At 38.8% G+C, this 26,523-nt stretch overlaps 1 protein-coding gene across 1 annotated transcript in view; it reads right to left on the bottom strand.

Moving 5' to 3' along the window:
- Positions 1-26,523, bottom strand: part of LOC122787927 (peripheral-type benzodiazepine receptor-associated protein 1-like) — a 1,795,954-nt gene that overhangs the window by 387,629 nt on the left and 1,381,802 nt on the right. Inside the window, exon 26 of the mRNA XM_044054852.1 lies at positions 3,096-3,164. Within this exon, the coding sequence (XP_043910787.1) occupies positions 3,096-3,164 (69 nt within the window). The remainder of the gene's footprint in view (positions 1-3,095; positions 3,165-26,523) is intronic.

A 26,523-nucleotide genomic window follows, 5' to 3' on the forward strand; every position in this document is an offset into this window, starting at 1 on the left:
AAAAATAAAAATTCCTGTCAGAAATCTTTGAAGTGGCAGAGCTAAAGAAAACTGATGTTAACCAGAGCTCATCTTGGCCATGCACGCATTTCCAACATTTTAGATGTGAGCAGAGAACAGGATCAAGCCATATCCCAAAGTATTTTATCTTAGCCCTTAACCCTGTACAATATAAGAAACTACATCAATATGTACAAACAACATTAGTGTGGCATCAAATTAAACACTATGAATCTCTTTCCTTGACAGAGAATAATGTTAATATATGCACCAAATTCAAAATCAGACTGCTCTCACTTCTCACTAACAGCATGGCCATATGGCTGTGTACCACATTTAGAGTGCTGTTTCACCTCCCTCCTATTAGGAGATGCTACTGCACTAACTCCTTTCTAATCAGAATGCACAGCCCTTCCTAATATTGAATAAGGGACCCTAACCTCCAACACAGTACAACCCCATACAGAATTACAACTCAGCACTGCCATGGTACAGCAAAATACGATGGCATAAATGAATGTATGATGAAATTCCAAGGAATGTAATTATAATCCACACAGCAGCACACTAACTTTATCAATGGAAGGGATATATAGTAAGTTTGAGGCTGCACTGATTCACTGAATTTCTCACTACTCCAAGGTACAACAATCTTAGAATTAGCATATGTAAGTGACAAGGGTAAGAATGGCACACACCCCTATCTCAGACAACCATAAATTAACAAATTCAGTTTCTTCTTTGGAATTGTTGTACTTAATTTTTTAAACTGCTGAGATGTCAAAGATTGGGTTATGCACTTCTGATAAGAAGCAGTTATAAATTCCCTAACCTCTACACTAATTTTGTGTTTTGTTAGATTTGTACTGCAGTCTAAATATACAAAATATAAGTGCACACCAAGTATCTTCTGGCCATCAAAGCCATATATGCCAGTATATAAATTCTCTGTGATCAAGATTCTGAGATTTTCCTGTTTAATTTTTACTTGCTTCCTGCTCAAGAAAACAAATTATCTATGTATGTATATTGTTTTGAATACTGGTTGATGTATGTATATGGGTCCCCTTCAGAAGACTGACCCTTCGAAAAGTCGAATTTCATATGGTTGAGACCATATGTTTGACTTTCCTAAAAGTGGAAGCATTTTTATGGAGATCGCGGTGTAGTGAGAATCTGGGAATTTACCCTCTCCCCCACTGTAGTGCGATCTCGGAACTGGTATATGTAATGTGCAGAAGAAGGTGGCGGGGTTGCCCTCTTGCAAATACATAGATTTTTGTCATTTTGTTTTTTTTTTTCAACTTTTCAAAAAGCTGAATATGTTGTCTCGACCATATGAAGTTCAACTTTCCAAAGAGTCGGTGTTGTGACACACACATTTTATATATATATATATATATATATATATATATATATATATATATATATATATATATATATATATATGCTTGAACTGGGATGGTTGAAAGGCTGTTTTCCAGTTCTCATAATACCAAACCAAAAATGGTCGAGTCCATAACAGCGAATGCTGGTGTGCATTTGCAGTTGTGAGGTCGATGTTTTGCTTGGAGATCGCACTACATTGAGGATCAAGAAATGTACCCTTTCCCTCACTGTAGTGGTATCTCGGAGTTTGTACATCTAAGTGGTGCAGGGGTTGGAAATCACTGGCCTGCAAGGTACATTAGAAAATGCTGACAATGTTGAATATGGATGTGTTGACATTATGGTTTTATTTTTCCTGGACAATGTTTTTATTTTCAGTATTTTTTTTTCACTTATCACTCGACCTAGTGATTTTTCAGAAATGTGATCGTAAACTATGTGTGTGTGTGAACACGTACACACACATGTACAGATACATACAGTGACACCACCAATGTGTCTATCACTGTGCATGTCATTGGGATACAGCAAGGGAAGTAAACGGGAGTTTAGGATTAATATTCACTTAAATTGCTATTGCATGGTACTGAAAATTTTTTCACAGATGCAGTGATAGTGTGGTATAGGAATTTATCCTTTTCCCTCACTGTTGTGAAGTCTTAACGTCTTAGTTAAGAGTTAATAAATTTACAGTTGCAAAGGGCATGGCCCCCTTCAAAAACACTATATATATTTTTTTATAATACAAATTAATACACACACTGGAATATATACATTTCGTTGCACAACATATGCCAAAGATTCAGGTATTTTCCCAACTAAGAGAAATCACAGACACAATTGTCAAGCTTTTATCTTTTAATTGCATGGTATGCTCCACATGGATCTTGATTTCTTTTGTTATATACTTGGAATTCCTACCTGTGCCAAGGAAATCTCTAACCTTCCTCTCAAGGTGAGAGAGCTAGCCACCAGTCATTCAACTCAACTCCTTTGCATGTCTCGTTGGCTGAAAAATGGTCACTATCACTGCAGTCAGAAATAATAAAATCCATGAAGAATAGTAGGGCCAGTGCTATTACATTGTTTCTTTCTTTTGCTTAGCACATTTTATGGCACTATTTAAACATAAGCAGTTCTGTGTAAATTAGTTAACACAGACACCAAAAGTTAATCCAGAAATAAATCAGGTTCTGTCTTTCTTCTCCTGACCTTATCTTTCCACTAATCACATCAAAACAGCATTATCTTGTATTTGAAATCCAAACCAGTCATCTAACCCTCAGGAAAGTGCCCTAAATAATGAATTAACAAATTCACATTCCATTTTTTTATTTAACAAGATTGGCAAACAAAACATTATACATACCTGATCATAGTGCAATAAACAGTATCAGAGGCCGGGACCAAAACTCTTTTCAAAAAGCAGAAATCAGGGCAAACTGTCTTGTAGTGAACCACACTCAGTCTTAATGCAGCACAGCAGAATGCTAAAGCACACTTGGCTACACAAGACTCGGACCCTATTTTGGGCAACCCTCACCATGCAAATGGTAAACTGCACTGCAAATCAGATAGGTCATGCCTTGGGCATGCAAATTCCTTAACTAGCTACTGTACCTGCATTTTGAATAACAAGATTACCAAATTAATTAACATTTCAGCCTTGGGTATAAAACAGCAACAGAGCTTGAAACATGACAGACCTTTCTTGGACCGCTTGGGTTTCTGAGGTGGGATGGGGCGGCGTGGTGGCTGAGAATGCGTGCTGCTGCCTTGATAAAAATTGAAGAAAAAAAAGGCAAATAAAGCAGACAAAAGATACAAACAGACTAACAGAATGTCAACAATAAACAGTGACCAACCTTCAGCAGTGTTAATCAGTCATTCCAGTAACTTCAGTCATATTTTGTTAACAAGAGTGCTATACACTTTTCCCAAAACTCAACCAGAATTTGGCCATTCAGCTGCAAAAACCAGATCCTAGTAAATAGTATTTCCTGATGGAATCACATCCCAAACCTGGCTGAACATCAGCAGGAAACAAGGCCCCAAGATCAACATCATCTACCCAATTCCCCATTCATATCTAGTTGTAGAGACCAGGCCACCAGCTCAATGCATTTACCTTTTAAAAATACCAGTGCTGTCACAGTAGCATTCTACCATGGACATAAAATTAAATGACATATTTATTAGGAGTGTGTTTATACAACACTAGCAAAAGCCACATCTTTAACTACTGAAAACTGATAAAGCTGTAAATGTGTTTCATGCAGCATCATTCACTCTAAGCCATGCACTTAAATTATTTGCCCAGGGAACTGTCTCCTTTTATCAACAGTCTGAAATGTGTCAAGGACCCTTTTGCCCAATATATTCTTTCCTGCATAAGACAAACATCACCTCAGAAACTCTAAAGTCTTACATTCTTCCACAAACACTGAAGGAAAGGTGACTGAGGCATACTGCCGAATAAAATACTTAACATTATGCCTCCAAAAGACTTTGGTTTGGTTACATGTTAATACAGTCAGTATCCACATCAAAGTCACAAATCAGCATTTGCTAGATGAAAAGTACAGCTATGTGATTCACTTCCCATAACAGTTGAAAAAACATCTCCGTCTTCACACTATTTGCCTGAGTTATATAGTTCACTCCATGGGAGTGGATTTTTCTTTTGCTTTTCAATCCACTATAAGGACAGACTGCTTGCTCCATTTGGAGCAATGCAGCCCAGTGGGCTGGGACTGACTATTTGAGTAATGCAGGCAGAAGTAACCCAGACTCTTGACCTAGAAATAGCAAATTTGGAAGCTAGACAATGTGCTTTTGTTCCTCACCCCTCAATTCTTCATTTTGTGAGCACATCCTGATCTCTCACTTCTGTTTGTTGGGGGAGCACGTTTTCCCCATGAAATAAAAAACTCCAAAAATATTTCACCCAAAGCAATTTTGGTAAAATATGGAGTAAATCTTTTTTGCACCCCTCATGTAGGGAGAACCCCCCACACCCCCAAACTTAAAAATACCTCACACAACAGTGGAGAAATTGGAATTCTCCATTGTCAGTAAAAGTGCTTTTGGCAAACATTTTTGCTGAAATGTCAGTTTCCAAAGCTGTCTTCGCTCTACCAACAGGGTCGCATCTGTTGGTCCATAATTTGACTTCTACAACAATACTATTATTTTTATCAGTTTTTTTCTAAGCATGCCAAGCATTGGAAATATTTCCCATGATATATAAATAGTTCAAATCTTGTACATAATGTGGGTTCACTTCATTTGTGTGGCATTAACTTTGCAACTGTATTTTTTTTTTTTCTTTCAGCATTATGTATTATATCATTTTCTGCAGTGTTCTGCATTGTTTCAATTTGCTGTTTGCCAAATGGCCCCTGTAGTAGCTGTAAAGGGTTCTGTACCAGCCCATTCACCTAGTTAACAAAGAAAAAGTAAAACTAATATTTCTTATATTTTCACCAAACTGTTGAATTAGGATCTTTAGTAAGGGTTCACTTACCAAGTATTAAAACAGGTCAGATTGTACAATTTTTCCAGCATGCAGCGTTACAGGGAGAACTTGCCTCTCTGCAGGACACACCATGATGTCAGTAATCAGCATCAGACTGTATCAACATAGCCAGATACACTGTTTCCTCCAAGGACAATAATTGGGGGTGCTTGCGTATTATCACAACTAGATTTTCGTGGTTACGAAAAAAGGATCTGGTTGTGATAATAGGATACCTGCATACCCACGAGTGCAGGAAACAGCTGAAACAGTTATTGAAAGTTGTTAGTACTGGAAAAAAAAAAACTGCACATTACTTTACAGCGCAAACAGTTTAACAAATCCTCTTCCTGTTTTTCTGTTTTGTGTGCCATATGTCTCAGAACTGGAGTCCTGCTTTCTGAGGCTGTAAACGATTCGGAATGGTAGGCTGACATCAGTTTTACACACAGCTTTCCCGTCCCAGGAGGATTTCAGTGTTGTGCTTCTGAAAGTGATCAGAATGTGTGGAAAACTGATGTTAACCTACCAATACAATTCTTTTACAACAGCAAAAAGCAGGAGTGCAGACTTGAGGGTAATATCGGAAACCTGACTCGCTCACAACGCCTTGTTTTCCTGCCATTAAGATCACTTTAAAGTAAAATAATGTATAATGCAACATTTTTGTATTTACTCCTTAACTAGGTAGATCCACTAGGCACAAATACCTATTTTCAGGGAAGACCCACAAACATTATCTGTTCAAGTAACGTGCTCAGTATCATATAATAGAAAAATGGAGACTGGGAGTCAAAACCAGGTCTACGTGATGAAGCTGATTAACAGCAAGAAAACTGCAAGACAGACTACTTTAGGAGTCTGATATAAGTTGAAAGAACTGAATGGATGAAGCCACCACACCAATATATTAAACACATAAAGACTCAGTGCCATCCACATGGTTAGCTAAGCACAGGCTGAGCTGGGCTGTAAAGGTTTCAATTACTATTACTCCAGTTTAGCCACTGCATAATGGTCTTCTGAAATTTTGATCCTTTTATGATAATAAATTAATCCACCACTGTTCAGGGTAGCAAGGTACGACAGCAGACAGCCATATACTCTCACACCTCCAAAACGAGTTCCCAGATCTGATTTCTTAATACTGATTGTGAAACAATGACTGCAGAACCAAACTTCCTAGCATCAGTTGGTAACCAGACTGGACTTCAGTCAGTCATCCGGGGAAGGGTATGTGTCTGCCTTTGAGCCTGAATGCTACAATGGCAAGGGCAAGTCACTTGATAAACACTCTTGAGCAAGATGATAGACCAAGCAAAAGAACTATAAACAGAAAAAAGTTGTTTCCCTACTTGGTACCTAAGAAATCCTCAGTAATCAGAAAGACAAGACCATGCTAATAATCACCTTTCAGACACTAACATGTCATCATGGTTCTCAAAAATGGAAGGGAAAGAATTGACTGAAGATTCACCATTTTAAAGTTCTTCACTTTCAGATGTTTGTTCAAATGAAATAGATTCAAGATGGGTTGCAGTCTTTTCTTGGTATATGCCCTGATTAGCATATACAGCAGCTCAGCACACCAAAAAAGTCAAGCTGCACAGTGGTCCAAAATTAAAACTGAAGAGGCTTTTCAGCAAAACAGCAAACTGCCTCTGCTCTGAGACTGCTGCTGCTTTGTGACTAATTTGGAGTTTTTCATTTAAGGTTTGCATACTTGCATTGCTTCTTGCCTTTGACTTTTATTTTATTGCAGATTGTTTTATTTTAAATTTCTGTTTTACTTTTAAGTTGTTTTTTTTTTCTATTTGGTGATTTAAAAGTTCTTCTTTAGGACCTGCTAATAAAGATTTGTTTACCATTCTCTAACTGCAAAGGATATTAAATTTAATGGAGTTGTAGAAGGAGTTGAGAAATATGATTTTACTTAAGGCAAACAGAACAGGAGAATGTTTAACCTATGGGAGCTGCAAGTGCTGCTGCTTTGTGACTTTTTTTAAAATTCATTTAAGGTTTGTTTACCTAAGCTGATTTTTACCTTTTGCTCTTACTTTATTTCAGTATGTTATATGTTACATTTTTGATTTGCGTTCAACTTTTTCTTCTTTGGAGTATTGAAACATCTTGATTAGGGCCAGTTATCAAAGATTTGTTTTCCATTATGATCTGTAGGAGGAGCTGAGAAAATGTTTTTTTTTAAATTTAAGGTAAACAGAACAGGAAAATGTTTCATCGGCAGGAGCTGCCGCTGCTATCCACTCTTGCTATATATCCATCCAGCCCCTGTTATACTTTTAAGCTCACTGGGTCTTGACTTAACCAAACCTACTGTAAAACTGACTTTGGGAACTCCTCCCAGTCTTGTCTGCTAATACAAGGGAGCACTAAAGATCAAACTGCAAAAGGTCCTTCTTTAGACTCTTAGAAACTTGTGTTGCACTCTTTCATATCTTCCCATCCACTTAGTGCGTAAAGCAATACCTAGAGAATTAATCTAGCAGGGCCCTGTAACATTAAAACAGGAGTATTATGTACAGTTCAACAGCTCCCACAGGGAGAAAAAGATCACAAAGGGATGCAACCATCATATAAAAACAGGATAAGAGAAGCAGACAGACTTTTTTTTTTTTTACTTAATAAGAGAAATAAATTTATTACTTGGATTTACAAGGCAATACTGGAAAAGTATGACAGTATTATAATGGAAAGCAGGAAAAGTCAGGTAAGAGGAGGCATAACTGCTAGATTAACCAAACCTACTTCAATTGGCACATTAAGAATGCTTCATGTCTAAGAGGATGGTAGGTGAAATTAGCACCCAAAATGGGTAATAAAGGCTAAAGCAGCCTGTCTAGACATGTTTAAAGAAAGCTCAGCTTCCAAGAGAGGCTATTGCTAGTTGCAGCACTCATGCAGACTAGACAGGTTTACAGTTTTGTTCTGTTGCTATTTTATGTTGCGCAGTGTTACGGCCATTGGTGCATACACCAAAACTCTACTGAAAAGTTTGATAGATATGACAGACCAAAAGTCAGCATCTTGTGCTGCAAATTGAGCTGATATAGAGAAACCTTCTTTGGAGCTCCCAAACTGTGATTTGCCAAAAGGCATCCATCAACTGCAGCACCATCATTCAAACTCTCTGAAGTAGCACACGGTAGAACCACCTGGACAGTTGTCATACAGAACTTAGTGCAACAAATGTACCATTTGAAGTTAGGTCCAGGACCAGGTGTAAAATCCAAACCTCTTTTGTAATAACAGGAGCCAAGACTAGAATTTCATTTATCATTCCAGAAGAGAAAAAGGTTCTAAAACTGCTCCTGGAGTTCCATAAAAATGTGCTGATCTCCCAGAGGAGCCACAAGAGGCCTTAACAGTGAAAAACCTTAGATGGAACCATGTCATTTTTGATAGTCTTCTAAGCACAGCCAAACTTTGACAGGAGTTAATCTCAGTGATGAGAAATAGTTAATACTGCTACACAGCCAGCTCCTCTAATCCCTGTGAAGCTTGCTTTGTGGAAAACATCTTATTGGGTCTTAGAGTGGCAACACTACCTCGTAGGTGGTGATCTCTGTTTATAGGGAGGTCTCTTCCTCCTACTGGACTTTGCCATCATAGAAGCATACACAAAAAGGACCTGCATTGGCAATCAAGGTCTGCATTTTTTATTCTACAGGTCTTTAACTATATTTTGTAAATCCTGAATGAAATGGGCAGCTCCCACAAAAGTGTTTCTCCAGAATGGCTTCAGGTAAACTCTCCTTGAAATAGAAAAATCTGAGTAATACCATCTTGTACCGAGACACCAGAAGCAGCTTCACTAGCCATGGGGCTGTCAGTTAAAATTACAAAGGAGCAGCACAAAAGCCAGTGAAAGGCCATCACTAGATCTTCACAGAATAACATATCTACGAATCAGGCATGCTATCAACTTATAGTTTACCAAAAAAAAAAAAAAAAAAACAGGAAATGGAAAAAATAACTGGAGTTCTTAGTCTTTAATTGGTAGTGCAGAACACCCTCTTGTCCAACCTCAGTACTACCTTAAACTCTATAAACCGGCAAGGTGATGAGATGTTACTGTGACTGGGACCTATGCTGGGTTGAAGAGATGATACAGGTAACCTGGCTTTGGATGTTTCTATTCCACTCTCTAATGGGTATGTTAAGAGCATACTTTATTTGATGGAGTGACAAAAAAGTGTTATCCTCTACTGCACATATGGCATCCTAAAGAACAGGCTCCAAAGTTTTTTTTTGTTATGGAGTGGGATAGGGCAGTGAGACAACCATGGGGTTCCACATCCACCGAGATTCTCATGGGAGATTGATGAACAAATGCCTACCCGTCCAAAGAGAATTTTCTGTGGTTGAGCATCTCTCCAAAGAAGTTGTTTGGAAGGGGGCAGGGGATATTTTAGCATGAAGGAATGAGTCATTAGTCTTGTCCATTTTTAAGAAGGGAACATTGGTGTGCATTGGTCTGATTGCCCATCCCATGCAGATTCACGGTGAAATGGAGAAGGAAACTTTCTCCTCAAGCTAGATCCTTTGAGGACTTAAACCTATATCTAGCAGGTGACACTGATATGATATGCATGCTTGCCAAACACTGGCAGATGGGTGAGAGCTTCTTCCACTGCGAAGGGAAGTATCCACTGAAGATGGCACTGGTGAAGGGTCTTGACTAGGTATCAAACTATATACCCTGACTGAGTGGTTCCACATTTGCTCAATCATAGTTCTGAATTCAAATGGTGAATGCAAGTCCAAAATGACACCTGATGCAGGAGGGATAAGGCAATGTTTTCAAGTTTTAACAATGAACCAAGGACGCAAAAAAGGACAGCATATACTAGACGCAGACTCCCTGGACTGGACAGCAACCTCGAAGCATGCCCTACATGATGCAAGGGCCAGATGAGGTACGTGTTAAGAACCCCAGGATTCAGTTTCCATAGTAGTTGTCAGGGGAACACCACCAATACCACTTACTCAGTTATCAGATGATGCATATTCTAGTAGAATCTCTCAGTTGATGAAGGACAACTAACAATCATCAGAGAAGGACGGTGGACAACAGCTATGGTCATTGGCTCTCCTTCACTGTATGGAGTTTGATGGTCACAATTCAAACTGCCAGCACCAAACTAGGTAAATATAAAATGTGCACATAAGTGAATCAATACGGTGGTGCTGCTGCTGTAGCATTGTCGCCTCACAGTAAGACGTTGTCCTGTTCTATTCTCAGCTAAAGAGTCTTCTGTGTGGAGACATGCGTGAATGAGCGTACCTTCGTTGAAGGTTGTGCATCAGGGCTGGCAACACAGCATGTAAAAATCTACTGCCAATCATTAGCGGACCGGAGTTCCGCTGTGGCAACCCCTAACCAGGAAAAGCCGAAAGACACAACAACAACAACATAAGTGAATCAATACAAAATGCACTATGTGAAGACTGGCCTCAACTACATGCAGGCAATATGCACTGTTGCTCTGGGCTATAGGCCTACACCATCCACATCCAAAAATAGGATTTACATGAACACCCACTGGTCAGGGTTTGGGCCTAACTTCCCAGGCTCCTTTCCTGCTCCCGTCTGGATTCAGTGCCCTCTACTGCTAACTTCCACAAAGCAACTGTCCTTTGAATACACTATTACACACACAACATTTCAAAGAAAGCTGTAATACATCATAAAACTACAGTTTTCTGTCTTGGCCTAAGGTACAGCACTTCCACCACTCCAGATTACCTGACTGGAAAACTCTAATTACTGTTTCACTCATGTAAAATAGCCAAATAACTATAAAAACAAATAGTAATTAATAATAGAGCAGTCTGGCCAATTGTCTCACTTCCCCTCAACTAAATAATGAACAGAAGCCTGGTCCAATACCTTCCTGTAGCACAGTCGTTATGAAAGATTGAGAATGGCTGACATCCTCCAGTAGACTCAAGCAAAACAGGCAATCAATGTAAGTATCTAAAAGTGGCTTTTTATGGTTTACAGTCAGATGCCTGGCTCACCCAAACATGCATCACACTTACTGAGCAAGAAGGCTATTTAAATGTTTAACTGCTCAAGTTAGTATGGGATTGAGACATATCTAAATCACTTGCATCAGCTAGCATAAATTCAGATGTACAGGCAACAAACGTTAGAGCTTTTTTGCCCCAATAAAAATGGGAAGCTAAGATGTACAAAAAAAAAAAAAAAAAAAAAAAACCTGACCGGATTGCTATTTTGCATATTTATGTGCAAAGGAGAAACATGGGACAGGAGGAAAGGGAACCACACCCTGGTTAATACTATATGCAAAAGAAAGAAAAATGGAAACAACATAAGTGGGGTGGAGGGAGAAGCTGTAGTACTGCAACAGTGATTTATTTGAACATCTACTGTTATGGTAAATTAACTCGCACACTATTATGTTCATCGGTAGCTCACTGTTGTAGCATATAGCGATATGGGATGATTGCTAAAGTCTAGACAACATGGGTGAAGGACTGAGGGTCAGAGTTCAAGAACCCCTGGAAAAACAATCCAGCAAATCCTGTTCTAGCCCTAAAGAAAATCAGTCTTATAATGCCTGATGACAGTGTGTACAGATGACCAAGAAGATCTAGAGTCCATCCCTTTTGAATGCTTCTCAAGTAATCATAGCTCTGGTAGATAAGCTTCAGCCTCAAGCTAGGAAATACCATGGCAGAGCAACAAAATCAAATGGAATAGTATAAACATTTGGAAATTGCCTATTTTGACACTGGTTGTCTTTTTTCTTTCCAGCAAAAGAAATAAAGAGCTGGTCCAAAGCTCTGAAGATTTTTGTACCACATGAACTGTCTGTGAACATCTAGATTATGTAGAATCCCCTCTCCCAGTTTTTTTTTTTTTCTTTTACGTACAGCAAATAGCACAAGGAGATAAATGCACTGGTTCAAAGCAAATTCGCAAACAAATTTTGTCCTAAAGGACAGATTTTAAATTTACCCTTTCTCTATGAAATATGAGAAAGGATTGGTTCACCATTAAAGTCTGCAACTCAGAGCCATCTACCAGATGTCAAAACTTAACTCAAACACATTTACATCACAAATTTCAAACCAGGCCTGTTCAGCTGGTTCAAAAGGTAATATAGTGAGGTTTTCTAAGACAGTTAAGATCCCAGGGAGGAGCCATGTCTGTTTTCTTGATGGGCAAATATGCAAAACCCCTTTCACAAATTGTTTAAGCTGGAATAATGATGAAATCTGTTGGGGGGGGTCTAAAAGCAGACGAGCAGAAACATCTGAAAAGTGAATTTTTATATGAGAGTGAGAAAGCCCAGAATTGAGCAATACACAAAGATAGTGGAGAAGCACAGGTGCTTCTGCTTTGTTTTTGTCTTGGCTCTTCTTGTGACACTAACTAGAAAATCTCTTCAATTTGACTAAGATTTTCTACTAGCAGGTTCTCTGGCCTCTTTTAATACCTGCTGTACATCCACAGGAAAAAAAAGTTCATTTAAAGAGATCACAACTCTATCATCCAAGCAGTTAAATGAAGATTATGTAGGTTGGAGTGGATTAACTATCCTTTTTACTATGTGATTAGATCTATCCTATGGGGAATAATGTGTTTAATGCCTTTGGCCATGTTCATGAAAAGGGCAGGACTACTGTTGTCTGGACCAAAGGGAAGTTATCTCAATGATATTTGGAGAGGCCTTTTGTAACTTAAACATTTTTTTTTAAATCGGTGTCCTACAGGCTGCTGAGAGGCAACCTGCACCTGGCCTACAGAGCAGTCTCTGATCCTGGAAATGGAAATGCATGTTCACAAATCAAATGGAATAAGAGTCGCTGACTACAGAGATCTCAACCAGGCCTGTGACTTAAACAAAACATGCTGGAGAGACAGACGTCACCCAGAGACTGCCGCTACTCTGGAATAAACTTTCCAATTCACATAAGCAGAATTCCTTAATGACCCTATTTAAGCGGAACCTGGACAAATGGATGGGGACAGTAAATTCATCCCTAGGATAGCAACTATATCCCTCATGGACTGTCAACCGGTGCTGATCACATATTCGATCTGCAAACAAACCATCTAACAATGGTCAATTAGGGAACACAGTATTATATGGCTAGCCTTGTAAAGGCCCTAGGGGTAATTAGCCTAGTAACCTCTTAAGAAACTATGAAAAAAGTGGAGGGGGAAGCATACAGAAATATTCCCAAAGCATGCCATTTTCCATGCCTTTTTGCAAGGTGTCCTGGAACAGAATTTATTCAGTTGTCTATTGTGAACTGAGGCAAACCGATCTTTTGGGGTAATTCCTCAAAGGTGGGTTATCTATCTGCTTTTCTCATCCATTGTTTTCCATACACTAATAATACTAAGTGTCCACCCAGCATATCATTATTACTCAAGTACATTTCATCTATAAAACTACCCTTAGAACTGAAACCTGTAAAGTGGTGTTGCTAAAATAAAGCCAGTGCCCGGAAATGAGCTTCATTCCAGATAGTTTACATGTCAAACAGCACTACTGTTAAATCTTAGCACACTCTAACCTGGTGTAGTGCCAAACCCCAGAGACCACGCAAGGAGACCTTTGTATAACCCAGTCCATAACTTACAGCAGCCCATCCAAATATAACATCAACACAGATATACAATTTCCAAATGTCACTGTAACCAGCTTGGTAGATATGTGCATCCTGAGACAATGTAGCAATTGTCTCATGTTCACAGGTTAATCCTTAAAGAAACAAACACGGGTATGTGAGAGATGTGTATACACAATTGTACTGGATGCAAAACTCTTGCATACAGTCCAGGCTGTCAGGAACACACACTACATCCACCACAGAGTGTCTACCACACACACACCAACTTATGCTGAGGCACTAAAAAATCAGTCTTCCCACACCTCAGACATCATATGCCTAACCCCAGCACTCTCTAAATCATTCACCAATAGCAACACCAAACACCACACATATGCCTGCACCCAGTGGGACCCCAAGAACAAAGTCCATAAGGCAAGCAATTGCATATTCATGTTGACCTGACCTATATTAGCCAGGACTCTTGTCATAGGGGACTCCACATTAAAGGACACACAGAGATGCCCTACTCACCAAACTAAACAAGGAGAAGATAGCAGTTAGGTGCTTATGTGGAGCCAGGATCTGCCAAGTTATGCATGCAACCAAGTCATTACACCACAAGTACCAGTATGTTCACAGGTTCATACTAGGCTATCTGCCCTAGGGCATTTATAAGCCTAGCCAGTGTGTGTTTGGCTTTCGCCACACATTTTAAATTAATTTTGCTATGCCCTTTTTCGAGGTTAATATACTGTGCCTCTGTCTAACAGTGACACAGAAGTGATACCCGGGGTAAACCTACGATCTCCCATCCACTCATCAAGATTCCTCTTGAAGAGAGTCAATGAGGGACTCTGCCTAACCTGGACTGGGATTTTATTCCAGAGTGAAGGGAGCCTCTGGGTTATGAATCTGTCCCTCCAGCATGTCCTATTTATTTCAGTGCTGAGGTTCAAGTCTCTTGAGCACGTAGCTCGATGGGATTTGGATTTTCTGAGGTGCAGCATGTCCATTAATTCCAGGTTGGACATGGCTTTATACACGTCAGGCACAGATCGCCTCTGAGCAGGCGGTATCATAGTCCATGTGGGCATTAATGACCTGAGATGTACCACCTAGACTACATGAAGAGAGACATTATTGATCTATATGAATGTGTGCCTTAGGCAGGTATGTGCCTTGCACTGAGCAACACCTCTACCTCCACCATGAATGATGCCACAGTATGAACAAAAGATGAATGACTATAATAATTGGCTTAGTTTCTGGTGTCCTTCAAGGGGGATTCAAAACCTGTTAGCATGGGAAGGATATGGTTAACAAACCACTTTGCTAGGATGGTCTGCACCTCCCCACTTGGCTTCCAAATATTGGTTAAATCATTATCCACCACTTAGTCAGTTTTAGGCAATGCCAAATCGACAAACCTACTGACATAGTGAATAAAAATGAAAGAAACCTAAAGGTTTGCTCAATGCTAGGAGCCTAAAGAAGAAACTACACACTCTACAAACTTTCCTCACAATGCAGAATATAAAAGTCTGTGCATTACCGAGACATGGTTTAAATCTGCAGAATGTACTCTAGCAGCGCAAGGATTCAGTGCCTTCAACACATTTAGACCATCAGCTGTACAGACAGGGACAAAAGATGGAGCACCCTCAAGCTACACTAGCAACAATATATTTCTAGATTGGTTAAACAGGACAATGCAGAGGAGTTTATCCATGTGAAATCACCACAGCCAAAGTCACATACCATATCCTAATAAGCTGTAGGTCACCCTCTAAGTCCCACGAATCGCATAGCTTGTACCTAAACCTACTGGAGACACTCGCTGTTAAACCAAATACCCTAATCATGGCAGACTTTAACTACCTCTCTATAGACTGGGAAACATACATTGCCTCAAACGTACTGGACCTGGCACTCACCAATATGGGAGGGCACTGCACCCATCCCCCCAGTGTCACATCCTCTCTGGTGAGGTTGGACCACAAAGCTGTCTCCTTCAAAATAAAAATCAACTCAGTAACTCTAACCCCAGCAATCCCTGTAACAGTTGGGAACTATCCCAAAGCAAACTACATTCCATTAAGTGGTAGTCTATCAAAACTCAAGCCCCCTCTTAACCTCGAGCTCACAGCAAACTATGCAGAATTGTTGACAGAGACTCTGTCCAACGATTTACATGGCTGTACAGAGGCTGCTGTACCTACTAGAAGCAAGCCCCAAAACAAACCACAATGGTGGAATCCTAACCTTAATACAACAAAAGGAAAAACATCATGGCTAAAACCAGGAACAGCAACTCCCATAATAAGAGCTCTCTAAATTAAACTAAGAGGACTAATTAAGTCCAACAAGACCAATTACAAGGTCACAGGCTAAAGGCAACTACAAGGCCTTCTACAGTTATAGCTGTAACCTCAAAGGCAGCACACAGCAGTTTGCTGAACTGATGGTCAATGGTGCCATCTTCACTGAACACAGTGACACAGCAAATCTGCTGGCTGACAAATTCAGCTCAAACTTCACCTTCCATTATCCCCCACCTCCTCTCATGAAGTACTTATTAACATAACTCCTCCTCAACTATTAGCAGGGAGCAATTCCTGGTGGTACTCACTAAAGACAAAAACATAGCCTCAATGGGTCCTGTCAACATCCCGTGATGCCTCCTAAATAGCTTGAAGCATGACCTTATCAGGACCACGAGTCACTTTTCAACTACAGCCTCAAAACAGGCTTTGTATCATGGGAATGGAGGACTGCAACAGTTATCCCATTTCACAAAGGTGGAAAATCAACTGACTGTGGACACTATAGACCCATTAATCTGACCAGTATAATACACAAAGCCATGGGACGAATTATCCTGGAAATGATCAAAGGCATACACAACCTTCAGACACTGGACTCAATCTATTTTGGGTTTGTCAAGGGAAGGTCATGCCTACTAAAGCTGGTAGACTTCACTGAGGAGGTCATCAAGAAATTCCATGAGGGGAAAATGGTGCACAACACTTACCTGGACCTGGATGCTGCATTCAATAAAATATCTCTCTCTGGTATAGTCGACAAACTCACCAAACTGGGGATAAATCTCTACATAACCCGCAGGCTCACAGACAAGATCCAGGAAATCAGGACTGGTAAGTCCACATCCACTAACAGACAGATCACAAGAGGGGAACCACAAGGCTCTCTGCTGGGACTGCTCCTATTTGGCATGTACGTCTTGAAGGTACTGGTTAATGTAAAGGGCCTTCAGCTAACCAAGTTTGCAGATGGCTGCAAATTCGGAGCTATTACAGATTCCCCCCACAACACAAACATCTTGCAAGAGGGTCTAACATACACAAATGGCTGGTGCCAAAGTAACAGATTAAAACTCAATGACAAAAAATGTATTATAGTGCCTTTTAGGAAAATGGTCACCCAGGCTAATTTTTGTATTGCTAAGATACACTTAAGAGTTAACCTGGTAGTCAGGGATCACATGGCATCCAGGTTCAAGGAAGCCACAGTGCCACTTCATTTGGCCCTTATCAGACCCATCATTGAGTATAATGACAACTTCCTCTGTACCTGACCAGGCAAATGCAACAGTTAGAATGCCCACAAAAGTTGCTTACCAGGAGAGTCAAGACTATAAAAGCTGCTTACCAGGAGAGTCAAGACTATAAAAACATTGTCCTGTATGAATCACCTTAATTCCCTATCTCTATACACTGTTTCCTACAGGTTACTGATAGGTGCTCTATCCTTGGAATATGAGCCATCCTCTGATGGACCTTTTGGCAAATCTGCAAAATGAACAGCATCAGAACCACTAGATTTATGGATTTAAATTTTGCATGTGACATAAATAGGACATGTTGGCAAGACAGATATGTGTCTCAGAGGATCCCCATACCATCTATATAAAGCTGAGTCTATCACTAACCCTATATAAGTGTAACCTACGGATGATGGGAAATTGGAAATTCATCCCAGGTCTGGTCACCATGTCTCTGATAGAGGCCAATAACAACTATGCATAAACTAACATACCCACCCCACAGACATCCTAACTAACATACCCCATACTAATAAATACATAGGTATTTTATTGTGTTGGGTGGCTCATCTAGGCTTATAAAGGTCTTTGTGGTTATTAGCCTAGTATATACCTATAAACCTAAGACCATGGGGTGTAACTTTTATTCATGAGGGTTCTGGATCTGCCACAGTATTTTGCTCTGACAGAATGTAAGTAGCCTAAGGGGATAAACTATGCTGAGGTGTAAGATCCAGTGCTATTATGGTTATTATGCATTGGGGAAAGACCTGGTCTCCCCTTATTTATTTATATACCACATCACTGTAGTGTTGTCTTTGATTACCTGACTTGAACCTGGAGTCCACAAATGATGTAAGGTCTTTACTGTATTTATCAAGGCCATCACTTCTTTGATATTTATGAGTTTTTTTCTTGACATGATGATCTCAAAGTCCTTGCACTTTGATTCCCTCCAATACCACTCTCCAAGTAAAGTATGAGGCATTCAAGGTTACAGGCTGGGCTGGGGCTACAGGAGATACTCGAAGTCCTGGATTCAGTAAAGCTTAACCTGCCCACCCCAAAAGTTTATTCTTAACAAGTTGAAGCACTGGGATTTGGAAAGATGGAGGGTGTTAGTGCTGACTTGAGAAATCATTATATTTTCTTTGTATAATCTGGTTATAGGAATCAGCAGGACAGTGAAAACCATGTATTTAAAAAATCATCAAATAGTCCTCATTTGTTGAGAAAACTGCATAAAATGGCTGGGATAAAAAAAATTATTTTCTGGAGGAGTATAAGCTATTATGAGAAATAGAATAGTGATGAACCTGAACTTCATCTGCTCATCTAATGCACCAAAGTACAAAACTTATAAAATACACTCTCTTTAATACACAAATAAAAGGTTAGCGCTTTCATTTAAAACTGTGTTAAACTTCATCAGACATCATAAAAATTATATCACATCCTTATATACTACAAGCTTTCTTCCCATTGGATGTTAACACAAATTCATTTACAGCCACCTTGCCTAGAGAAATTTATATATAATATATTCACATACCATATACAATAAATAAAACTCCTACATCTATATTGTTATTATCAAAAATTTTCTTTCTTTGTAAAGCTTTTAATTTTAACACTGGTGCATGGAGCTACGCTTATTAATATCTGGCCAGTTGTCGGTTTGTACCCACACTTGCCACTTTAATTCTTTCAGCTCCAAATGCACCCCATGCTTTTTCATCTATAATGACATAGTCTATAATCATAAAAGAAAATTGATGTCCCTTATATTCATTAATATGCTTGGCCAAGGCATTATTTAAGTATTTTCTTCTTATTGCATATTCATGCTCATATATCCTCTGGTACAACCGCCTCTCTATTTTTCCGATACAGAATACTGAACATGAATCGCAAACAGCTAAGTAAACAACTGCTCTAGAATTACAGAAGTATTTGCCTTTTAACTGATATGTTACATTCCTAACAATGAAACTATCCCGTTTTTATTTTGTAACACCAATTACAAGATCCACATCTGGTCATACTACAATTACCGATAAAATGCACTTGCTCTATATGTTTAAATATTTCTTTGAAACTCATTCCTTTACGATATACTATTGTGGGACGTTCACCTACTTGATGCCTAATATGGGGGTCGTCCAACAAGATAGGCCAGTTTTTCTCAAAAATCCATCTGAAACTCCTAAAATCTTCACTATGAATAATGATCAATGCTTTAGAAAATTCTGAAATAATATCTAAGGCCAGATGCTGTTCTTGTGGAGTTTGTAGTACTAAACTATTCACATTTGAAAATTCACTACCAATGTGATTTCACGTCATAAATTCTATTAATACTGTCTAAGATATGTTTAAAATGGCTACTTGCTCTTTTACTTTAAACTTCTTGGATTAAAGCATTGATAAGATCGATAGGATATGCTCTCATAATGAACATAGAATGTAAAGTACTGCATTCATCCAAGAAGTCTCTCACTAACTGCCCTTTAATGACAGATCTTTTCTGATGCTCAAGATGTGAGCTACTATAATGTAAGAAACAATTAGAATGTGTTTCTTTCCTATGGATCACGGCTATGTATCTGTCATTACTTTCATCCTTTGGTAAATGGACACCCAAATAGTCCATATATTCACAACTAATATTCTAGGTAAAACGCAAAAAATTGGTCGTACCATTAATGTAGCAGCTCTAATGAACCTTTCCAAATAATTCTTATATCATCTTGAAACCTATGACATGATCTTAAAAATGTATTATAACAAGTATTAAATATAAAATGCCTCTCCCAGTAAGCCATAACGGTGTTTGCATATGCTCCTCCACAAGGTAATCCCATCGCAATTCCCCTTTTCTGCACATAATATTTATTATTAAAGGAAACAAAATTGTTACTAAGAACCATTTCTAAAAGTTCTATGATTAGATTGATTTTATCTTGTGGTACCCTCTGTTCCCCTAAAATTTCATTTACCAATTCTAGCTCTGTTGTTTGGGGAATAACAGTGTATAAATCACAGACATCAGCTGTTACCATTATGTCATTCTGATCATACTGGACTTCATTCATATGTTGTAAAAAGGTCCGTGAGTCCTTGCAAATCTGATTATTTTTCCTTAAGATATTTTTAAACTCGTAGTCCAAAAATGTTGTGCATGCAGATGTAATGGAATCCCTTCCATTCACAAGTGGACACACAGGAGAATTCTCTATACTTTTGTGGATCTTAGGGATCCCAAAATGTATTCAAAATCTCTATCAATTTATTACTATAAATGCGAGTGCTCATAATCACTACCCCTCCCCCCTTGTCGGGCTTCATTATTCTGACTTTTTCAGCCTTCAGTTGTTTTAAAATTTTCTCCTCTTGTTTACTTAAGTTTGTGTTGTGGTTACTTGATTTTCTACTATTTCTATGTAGATATTTTAAATCAAATTCACAAACTTTTTCATAAGTGGCTAAACGGGGTTGTAGGGGTGCATTATATGTACTACTAATACTATACCTATTACACACATTATTGTAGACATTACTTCAATACAACAATGCAAAATGTAACCTTCTCAGGTACAATTTCAGATCAATCATAGTATTAGTGAAATCAGACACACTAGCTGGCACAAATGTCATGCCTTTAGCTAATAAATCAGCAACATTACTATCAATAACACATATATCAGAAAAGTTATAAACTTTAAAGTCCTTTTCCATATTAGAAACAATAACACTTGTCTTATTTTTTTCCACACTGAACTCATTTTCAAATTGATGTAAAATTTGTAAAATGTCACAATTTTCATTAATAACTGTGTTCACTGTTTCCATATTGGGAAACACATTTATGTCCTCCAGTACTTATTTTTTGGTTTCGCCCCCGTGAAACCCCGCTTGCTGATGCTGCCTATTCTGAGAGTCAGTTCTGTTTCTTATTCTCTCAGACCTTCTTAGGAAAGGTAAAAAAGTTTGTAGTATACAAGGATGTGATGTGATATTTATGATGTCTGAGGAAATTTAACACAGTTTTAAATGAAAGCGCTAACCTTTTATTTGTGTATTAACGAGAGTGTATTTTATAAGTTTGGCGCTTGTGCTTTGGTGCATTGAGAAGATCAGTTGAAGTTCTGGTTCATCGCTATTCTATTGAGTTGGTGTTTTGTGTTTTTCACTTGTTCGCCACTATGAGAAATGTTTTAAACAGGCAATCTAGAAATGTGATTTTTTTTAGATGAAATAAAAGATGTCTTCTCTAGCCACAGGTGTAAAACTAAGTTTTGGAACAGATTTATGGAAAACATAAGAGATTTTTATTTATTTATTTAAATATCAGATTCTTGACAGTTTGGAAGTGTCTGTAAAAAGGATATCATCTAAATATCAAAAAATGTAAATGCCTTGAAGTCTGTAAAAAGCAATTATTTGTGCTAGATACTATATGAGTACCCCTGAAGCCATGGGATGACCAAAGGGTCAAGAAGAGAAATTAAATTAAATGTGAACCAGAAACAAAAGTGTCTCACTTTTCTGTAAATAGAAATGTGAATATAGGCATCTTTTATAGGTTCATAGGTAAGCACTAGCCTATTTGCCCTTGCAGGCCATTTTAAGCTTTGCCAATTTCCTTTTTGATGATTGAATTATCATAAACCATTGGTCACATGGTCATTAATTAAATATTACACCTAGAAGTAATAACCAGGATCATACCGTAGTTAATTTCAGTGGAACCATGCAAGGGATAAAGCATCTAGGAGTTGCCTCAATATATTAGTAGTTCAGGGCAGTCCTTGGGTAAATGTTTTGTATCCCATCCACATATCCAAGCTGGGCTTGAATTGGGACAGGGATGAGCTTTTTTTTATGTGGATGGGGAGTCTGTTGCAGAGCAGTGGTATCCTCTGAATTAAACCTGTCCCTCCAAACCATTCTGTTGATGTTGCAGAATAGGTTTACATCCCTAGACAGAGTATTTCTGTTGTCATTTGACTTGCTGATATGCAGTAATTCTGTTAGTACTGCGTCACAGTATGTCTTGCATGCCAGAAACAGTTCACCTCTTAGCGGTCTGCAGGATACCAAGTATAGTGACAATGCTTTGAGTCTGTCCATGTAAGATGTACTGTTTTGGCCTTGTATCTTTTCACTAATGTATCTGTGTGTGTGCATTCCAGTTGCTGCATTTATCTGGAAAGATGCATGCCAATGGGGGCATTATACTCAATGACTGGCCAAATGAGGCCTGCGTAAAGGGGATAATGACATCCCTACATCTAGGCACAAAGTCACCACAAACAGAGGGGGAATCAGGGGAAACAGTGATTGTAGGCTAAGCATTTTGAATTTTGGAACTTTTGTGTAAAGGTTTAAGACAGACAGGCCCAGTACAGGTCTCCATGTTCACTTTTTTGGGCACAAGGAAAATTCTTGAATAAAATATTTTTCCTTGGAATGAATATGGGGAAGGTTCTATTCTCTCCAGTCATTTTTTGTGTTGTCTGAAGGAGTGAGAGATGGATTTTATTCTCTGGATGTGGGGCATTTTCTAGGTTTGGAGGAAATGTCACATTGTTACTTGTAGAAACTGGTTATGATAAAAAGTTATCTTTTTTGGACGAATATAAGCCATTATTAGAGATGTGTCCAACAGACAATCTAGAAATGTTATTCTCCAACACCCTGGAGTCTGCTGTGATCAGATTTGAAAGGGAAAGATAAAAAGCGAGAGACAGAGATTATCTGCAAGGTTTATAAAATGGACAGAGTTGAAAGGGAAGGATAATCAGGCATTTTTCTTTGACTGCACTTGGCCTGGGTAAAGCACTCCTCTGGTTTTTTTCATTGAATTCTCTGGAAATTACTTTTTGTACTGTTGCTTCCGAGACATTTGTTGGGATTGTTTAAAGGGTTTCCCACAGAAGAGCCCAGGACTGGAACGGTAATTTCTATGATACATAGGAATGGGAGATAGAAACATTTGTTTTATCCTTTGGATGAATTTGCACCAATCATTGATTTTTTTAAAACTTCAGCAAAAAGTACCAAATAGTACTCCCCTGACTTCTGGAGCTTTAATAATTTGTGATTTGACATCCTCAGGGATATTCTGAGCCGTGCATCCCTATATATGCATGACTAACTTAGATGCAGCTGCTTAGAATAATGCATCATCAGCTGCAGATGAACATGTTAAAGAATGCTTAGTGACTTGAGTTACAGAAGAAATCATACTGAGCAAGTAAAAGTTAATGTCTGATGAACATAAATCTGCAAGGACCTTGTTCATGTCTACAACAGATGCAAGCAAATACTTTGCTATGTAAGCTTCACAATTAATAGTACTAAAAGCAAGCATAAAGGAAGTACGTATTTCTTCTCAACCCCTGTACAAAGCTCTTCCATCTTTATCCAATGGCACAGGATTACTGAGAGTAAGGTGTTTTTAACTAGTATCGCTGGCTAAGGAAATCAAAGATGAAGCAACTGCAGGATTACAAAAAAGGAACTTGTGCATCTGTGGGACTTTGTAAAGCCTGTTAGGCTTCTCGGGTGCAAGGGGTTGACTGTCGGGCAAAGTACATGTTGCATTAATAGTGTCCTCCAGTGCACTTACGACCAAAGAAGTAGCCAAAGACTTAGGGGTCTCTACCTGCAAAAGATCAAAGTATCTTTTTTGGGACTCAGAAATCTCTTTTTTCTTCCCACTGGAAGTGTCTGAAAAAATGAAAATTCCTTTGCTAGAGAAGATAATAAACTTTCTTCAAATTCTGATTATAATGAAACAGGGGATGATACCTGGGAAGCATAATCCAGGCCAGTTTTTTCTATGTCAGACTGAGAGTCACTAACAGAAGGAAATGGAGACTCTTTTCTAGGAAAGAAAAGGGGAGGCAGACTGCAAAGACTGAGAAGCCTTACAAAGAACTTTAGCAAAGGAATACCATTCCACTTTAACCTCTAAAGATGGTGATGAAGGAAAATAAGATTTGTTTTTCTGGCTTTTCTTTTTAGGACTGTAAAAAGCCAGAGTATGAACTGCATCAAATGTACAAGCTTCAGTATAGGAACCCAGTACCTCTTCTCTTACAAGCACTTGAGAGATGCTGTCAGACCTTTTGGTTATCATAATATGTAGTTTTCCCTTCTTTGAGATAGGTGTACCTCCAGCCCTAGTGGATGGCCCTACACTCCCGTCCCTTAGTGACATCCCTAGCAGCAGCACCAGAGAGGTCAGAAGGCTGATAGTTTGAGGACCCTGGAAGGGCCAAGCAGTCAGTCATTGAGGGCAGGGTGAGGGAGGGTGAAAGAGAAGCTGCTTCAGTCACCTTTCTGTCTTTCTTTTCTTTGGAGCTGTAAAAGAGAGGTCTGGGGTATTGACAATTTAGTTAGGTCCTTGAGCCATTAGCTTTCATTGTAAATGCTAAAGTAGCTGAGCCTACTTCTAATAGTTTTCAGAATGAAAGAAAGACAAACGCTATAAAATCTAACACGGTGAGACTACCCAAGGAAGCTGTGTGGTAATCTTTGTAAGGAATCTGCCTGCAACATAGACACTTTCCTTTTCCCCTTGACATAAGAAACATGAAAACAACTTTTACAAAGGGGTCCTTGTCTGCCAAAAAGATCAAGCAAGCCAACCGCCGAATCAGTAAAATTAGCACAGATGGAGTCTGTTGGAAATCTTCAATGAAAAGAAAATTCTAAATTTTGGTGCCTATACATATAAATTTATGTCAGCACAGCCTTGAGCTCCCTTGTATGTGCAGTGCATGTGAGAGGTATCTAAAAGCTTTTATATACTGGCCAGACATCTGATCCTTGGCAATACACATCTCATATAGCTATAAGCTACTACAACAGTGATCTAATGATGAACATTGAGCTTTATACTGTCAGTGATCACCATTTTTCCTTGGTTTACTGACTTTGGAGTGAGAATAATAATGATTATGGGTACAGGGGGCATCCCCTACATGGGGGATTCCCCACTGCAAATAGGGCTGCTGCATTTGCTTGTATTCTTCAAGAGCTTCACGTTACAAACTGCAGATTACTCAATCTCATGCAGTACATTAAACTTACCAAGTTTGTAATACTAGCTTGGCTATTTTGAAATATGTAGTGCAGTAGTGTTTTACAATATGAATGCACAGCTGTTGTATCTGACTTTAGAGGACTTTTGTAGGTCTGAGTTCTGGTGTCCTGAGGTACCAGGCAATGCCTAACTCCTGGAATCATGGAAAGAGTAACTAAATGACAACAGCATAAACAGCTATAACCGACATATTTTGGAAGCAAGCAACACAAGTAGCCATACCTCTAGAGGGTGGTCTCTGGCAACAACATAGGCAGTTTTCTGGCTGATGGCAAAGCAGACCATTCAGCAATTCAATCAAAATGGTTTGTTTTGCCACTGCAAACCTTCTATATCTGGAAAAAATAAACATCTATTCTGTAATTTTTAATTTATGCATCCTCTTCACGTGAAATGCTACCTAGAGGTGCAGCTACAAGGTATGAAAGATTGTTTCTCCTATGGATTCTGGGATCTCAAACAACACAGGAAAATGAATGGAATGATTTTGAGAACAGTTCTGTCATCACTTTCAGGAGAAAAATATGACATAATCCTAAAGAATAACTGTTCATTTCAAAAGAAAAAAGTGTGGCTTCCTACAGATAAGAATGTGAAAGCTTGGCAAGCAGAGGTGACAGCAGTCACAAGATGTTTCTTCTAAGTCAGAAACATCATAAATGGTTAATGTGACTCAAGTGGAGAATAGGTAAACCTATCAATGACAAAGCTGAGGTCCTTAGAAGATGAATTCTTCAAAGCTGAAGAAGATGCAGAGCCTCTTTAAGGAACTACTTCGACAACAGTTTCTGGTACCCACAAGGTCGTGATGTGTAAATATGCAATAAATATTTAACAAGGAATAACTGAGATACAAGTCGTACAGATGTCTAGAATACATTGGGATCACCTGGACACTGACCAACTAGGGTAGAGTATGATGAATAACCTCTTCTACTCATCAGGCATACTCTACTAAGTGAAAGACTTCTTAATGGTTTCAGTCACCTCTGAAACATCTGCTTAAAAGCCAGCTAACAGCAAGAGATCAAAAATGAGAATCTATGTTGTGAAGTGGAGCTGGCTGTCAACCCTGCAGAGGAGGAGTGCTCTGGCTTATTACAGCTGTACAGTTTTCTTTTCTGCCAGCCAAAGCATTAATGTTGCACTACCTTTTAACCAGCAAAAATCAACAAAACATGGTTAAAAGACAATGCAGACAATAATGGCTTCAATGACTACAGCTTGACTTGACAAAAATCAAACAGATGAAAACTGTCTCAGTGATTGATAATAATCCCACAAAATGTGTCTTTTATGTACAAAAGCACTATCCAGATGTCTTGC

The sequence above is a fragment of the Protopterus annectens genome, chromosome 13.part0 (assembly GCF_019279795.1).
Source record: "Protopterus annectens isolate FY-2018-M chromosome 13.part0, PAN1.0, whole genome shotgun sequence".
NCBI classification, from domain to species: Eukaryota; Metazoa; Chordata; order Ceratodontiformes; family Protopteridae; genus Protopterus; species Protopterus annectens.